The sequence below is a fragment of the Aplysia californica genome, unplaced genomic scaffold, assembly GCF_000002075.1.
Source record: "Aplysia californica isolate F4 #8 unplaced genomic scaffold, AplCal3.0 scaffold00101, whole genome shotgun sequence".
Lineage (NCBI taxonomy): Eukaryota > Metazoa > Mollusca > Gastropoda > Aplysiida > Aplysiidae > Aplysia > Aplysia californica.
The window spans coordinates 1,153,965-1,159,141 of record NW_004797371.1 but is presented as its reverse complement, the minus strand read 5'-3'; the positions used below and the strand labels follow the sequence as shown (position 1 = coordinate 1,159,141).

Here is a 5,177-nt window from a genome sequence, read left to right as displayed (position 1 = left end):
TTCTTTCTTCTTCCTTCTTCTTCTTCTTCTTCTTCTTCTTCTTCTTCTTCTTCTTCTTCTTCTTCTTCTTCTTCTTCTTCTTCTTCTTCTTTTTCTTTTTCTTTTTCTTTTTCTTTTTCTTTTTCTTCTTCTTCTTCTTCTTCTTCTTCTTCTTCTTCTTCTTCTTCTTACAGTAGGGTTTCTCTCTGGCTACATATAATGCACACCGCTCTGTCTTTTTACCTATTTTAAGTCTCTCTCTCTCTCTTTTTCTCTCTCTCTCTCTTTCTCTCTCTCTCTCTCTCCACATCCGCCCCTCTTCCTCTCCCCCTCTCTTCCCTGCTTCATCTGTCTTCTTCCACCTGCGGAGAAAGGGTAACAGTGTACGACTAGCTGTCTTCAGAATGCTCAAATTCTCATGGACAGAGAGGCAAACAAACACGGAGGTTCTCCAAATGTCAGGATGTGAAATGTCTCTAATCAGGAGCATCAAGAAGCGACTAATGGCATTCCTTAGGCACATAAACAGAACATAAATGGAACAAATGGTCTTGAGAAACTGCTACTGTGTGGAACAACAGAGAGAACGAAGAGCAGATAAAGACAGAGAGCAACAGACATAGGTAGTTTCGACAGTTTTATGACAATCAACACAGTCAGAAAAAAACGAGCTGAGCAAGGGCGCTGATAATAGGAAAGAGTAAGCAGGGTACCATGATTGTCAATGTCTGGTCCTGACCTCAAACCTGAAGATATTCTAGTTTCAGTCATTAGCACAAGCCATACCACCAAGAAATCAAAATTCCAGGATTACAAACGATCTTGTTTTGAAACTTCCGTACACTGGCATAAGCTTATTTAAGCTGTGGTGCCTCGGAATTTAAATTCCGTCCAGAGAGACCCGAGATAAGCTGGAAGAGAGCTATAAAGGTTACCCCAAAAAGAAATTGGGGATTTTAATCAGGGCCATTTCCATGACAGCCGAGCATGAAACTAACTGAGTCATCATTGCTGGGGTTCAAAACATAAGACTCCAGAATCCAGAACCTTAAACAAAGAGAGTTAAGTGTCAACTGTAAGTGTACTAGTCAATGACTGTGCCACGTTGAAGCTACAGCGCCCTCGTTGTACTTATTTACACTACGACACACGACAACAAGTACAGCAACAAGAGAATGGCAACAACAAGAATAATAGCAATTTCAACATGAACACACACACACACACACAGACACACACACACACACACACACACACACACACACACACACACACACACACACACACACACACATGGCATTGGTAATGAAAAAGAAAAACAATGTTAAAACTAAAACAATATCACACAGAAAAGCAAACAAAACACGATAGGCAAGAGTAAAGAAACAACTGTCAGCAAAAAAAATTTAAAAAACAACAACAACAACCAGGAAACAAAGATGTAGACAGTGATCATATCACAGAACACCGATATTTCTCTTGAAGCATGAAATTGGGTTTGTCAGCGCTGATGTGAGCAGTACCCAGCGCTGACCTTCAACTTTCTATATCAGGCTTGATAAGTGCCAGGAAACTATCATAATACTGTCGGAGCGAGCAACTTGTCGAGAAATCGAGAATAAACAAGAAGCGTCCTTGAGTTTACTTAGAGTTCAGCATGAATCTAAAACAGAGGTCACTAAACATTTTTAAAGGGGCCCCGATATCTGGATAATTGAAAGAATGCCGAGAGAGAGAGAGAGAGAGAGAGAGAGAGAGAGAGAGAGAGAGAGAGAGAGAGAGAGAGAGAGAGAGGTAGATAACTAATTATTTTTTTTGTTCAATACATTGATGTGATAAGGAGTTGTGATATTGAAATTGCGCTTTATTCAAATTCTCCATACAGCGTTTGTTGTTATGACTGTCTTCAGTGTAAATAAACGAAGTAACGAAGAATTAAATAAACGATTCACTGACTTTTTAAAGCCGGTTAGGAGTGTGATACACCAGCCAGACTTTATGAAGTCTATTAAAGCACGTCTAAAAATGTCTAAAATTCTCCATATTATGTCTTCAGTGTAGTTAAGGGTAATAGTGAAGGATTTGGATGAAATATTTATTGTCTTATTAAAGCTGAACAAGAGTGTGGTACTTGAGCCAGACGTTATGAAGTCTATTAAAGCATTCTAAAATTTGTAGTGCAAATTTCAATTAAATTATTAAATCATTTTAGTTATTTTGATCACAAAGTCCTGAGTACAATACCAACATTTCTTCCAAGTTTGTTATTTACTTTTGACCACCCTCCCTTATCTCTCCCCCCTTTTTTTCACAACACATCACGATCAAGGTCATCCACACCCTAACATGATTATTATGACATCATCTCGATCATAGACCTACTGCTGTGCAGATTCCAATAAAGAAATAAAAAAGAAAACGTGTAACCCACCCTAACAGCATCGAACCCAAAACTTTCAAACGTTAGATGATCGAAGGAGATGACTTTGAGAGACCAATCTTACGAGTAAAAAAATGGGGCGGAGGGAGTATATTATAATCACAAGAGTAGTAAAGTTAGTCTAGTCGCATTTCTGTTCTGTTCGAACAGAACACGTCGGCACATCGGATTTCCTAAGCCTTCCTTGCAGTCTTGATGAGTCCGGTCACTCCACGTTAATTTACGAAAACACATTAAAATGTGTTTGAGATGGAATAAATAACCGTGTGAGTTCACCAACTAAACGTCTCTCATCAACATATTATAGATGGAAAAAAGTTAAGTTTCGCGCAAGGGGGCGCATTCCCGTATTTAATCCATTATGTTCTTGTTACTAGTGTCTTTTCTCTAAATTCAACACATGTTTACTCCATGTAACCCTTGCTGACGTGCGCCTGTAGGTGCTTCGCTCGACACGCAGAAGCCCCAAAATCGATTCCTATGAGGGGGAAAATGTGATCGAGTTTCTGTTTTTCTTCAGAGACGTTGGATCCTTTTCAGACCAGGTTGACATGAACAAGCACAGATAAAGCCAGCCACCAAAATGATCTAAATTGTGTCGAAATGGGGACTTAAAAATACAAACTCTATATTATTTTTCTTTTAATTGCGCAGGCACAAAATGTATTTTATGTTATATTCAATATATTTTTCAGTCTATGAAGGAGAAACCAAAATAACATAAAACACAAAAAGATCTTAAATCATCTTCATAGCATTTTAGAGGTGTACCTTAACAAATTCTCTAAGAACTCCTAAAATAACCGATACGCTATTTCTATGGCTTTTCCTTAGCTGACATAAGCCGAAATATCCAGAATTTACAATACAGAGGAAGACAAATCTAGGGACGTCGTAATTAAGTGGTGAGACGTCAAACTTGCCGTTAAAAATACTGTGAGGTCATTTTTCAGTTCCGCCATGAAGGTCGTCGTATCCTTATGTAATCGTTTGTCTTGTTGGGATTGTTGTTGTTTTTTGTTGTTTTTTTGTTGGGTTTTTTTTTGGGGGGGGGGGGGTGGCGGTGCTGTCATTTCTCATATTATCCAGCTGAAAACGGGCACTTGGTAACCTCAGAAACGGATATGTGATTGGTAGCGGCATGCCTAAAATGCTGCATGCCGTCTGCAGGACCGAAATTGTCATATTTGGAGTGAAAAGGCTAAGTAAGTATTGTAGATCTTTGGGGAGGGGGAGGGGGGAGGAGTGTATCTAACCATAGATTATCTCTTTAATTTTTACCGTGTCCGGAATTTATTTCGAGATAAAAAGACAAGTATAATAATCATATTATTGTAAAGTTTTGGCAAAAATAGTTTTCATGCGGAAAAGAAATAAGATTGTTAAAATGCAAATAATCCAGAAATACCGTGTTTGAAATTAATATCGGCATGGTATTTAAACACAGAGTGAGAGTAAATCAATGAGTTTGTGTCTTTTAAGAATGCTCGCCATGAATACCAGACAGAGTGACCTTGCTAAATCCAGCTGTCTCATTTTCAATTTAAAGTGCATCGGTCTTTTAAGTATTGCAGTGGTTTACGGACACGACATAGCCTGATTACAACCACAGTTTAACGTTTTATTTATGACTAACACGATTTTAGACCCAAACAGACACATTTGATCTTTAGGGGGAGGGTGAGGGAAAATTTGATGTGCTCGAAATGAACCTTCACGTCACTCCCCACGCCCCCCCTTCCGACGGGAATCAAATTTGGGTCGTGCTGTTTTTTGCTCAAGCACGGCAACTCTAGACCAATACGGTGGACGGGGCTGAAAAAATAAAGATCTCCCCACACCTCTTTTCGAACTCCTCAGCCCAATTTCTCAAGCTGTATTGTCCAAAGCTGACACAGAATTTGTGTACCTGGCTTTGAAAAAGCAGCTCACCTACATGACCTTCATGCAACACCGAAGGCCATTGCCCGGGCGTAAGCTGATTGCTGAAATTTCCCGATCACAACTGATATAAGCTTAGTGTGATTTGAACGGTTCGCTCACTTTCACTTTCAGGACATAGAAAATCCGTGAACCTGCCCCTTGACTACCCAAATCACAGGGTCAAATTAAAGTAAAAGGAAAAAAAAGACTGATGCGTTTCATAAATGTAGTATGCACTCCGTACAAAAGCTTTCACTTTTCGGGATCCTTCCTATGACATAGCAGTAGAAAAGTAGTGTTTAAAAAACAAACGATTTTCAGCTAGCTAGATCTACATCATCGAAATTTGAAAAATATTTTTAAAAACCTTTAGTTATTAATCCTTATTGAACTTACTTTCCTCCATGTTTTTAAGTGTTAGAAGTGAAATCAAATGAGCCTCCTGAAACGAGGTGCAAAGCCTGTCTCGACAGCGGAGGCACAGCGCACACACAGAGGACGAGAGGAAGACAGCGGCAAGCAAGGTGCTCCTAGCCGAAATTTTCACACTAACTGGGAGTTCGGAAGTAAAACTCGGTGATGCCTCCTCTCTCGATTCAAGAACTACACACACACACACACACACACTCTCTCTCTCTCTCTCTCTCTCTCCCAGTCACTCTTTCACTCACTCACGTACGCTTGAGAAACCTCCATTCCTTCTCTACACCCGCATTTTCTTAGCAAACCCCCCCCCCCCTCTCCCTTTCCTTCCCCAACCCCCGTCTTTTCCCTTTTTCCAACTTTACCTCCAAATGTTCGCCTGGTTTCCTTTTGCACGTATCCACAGTTGCCG

At 39.9% G+C, this 5,177-nt stretch overlaps 1 protein-coding gene across 1 annotated transcript in view; it reads right to left on the bottom strand.

Annotated features, from left to right (window-relative positions):
* Positions 1 to 4,929, bottom strand: part of LOC101850552 (calmodulin) — a 33,149-nt gene extending 28,220 nt beyond the window's left edge. The window contains exon 1 of the mRNA XM_005095332.3: positions 4,739 to 4,929. Coding sequence (XP_005095389.1) covers positions 4,739 to 4,748 — 10 coding nt within the window. The 5' untranslated portion in view covers positions 4,749 to 4,929. The remainder of the gene's footprint in view (positions 1 to 4,738) is intronic.
* Positions 4,930 to 5,177: the final 248 nt, after the last annotated feature.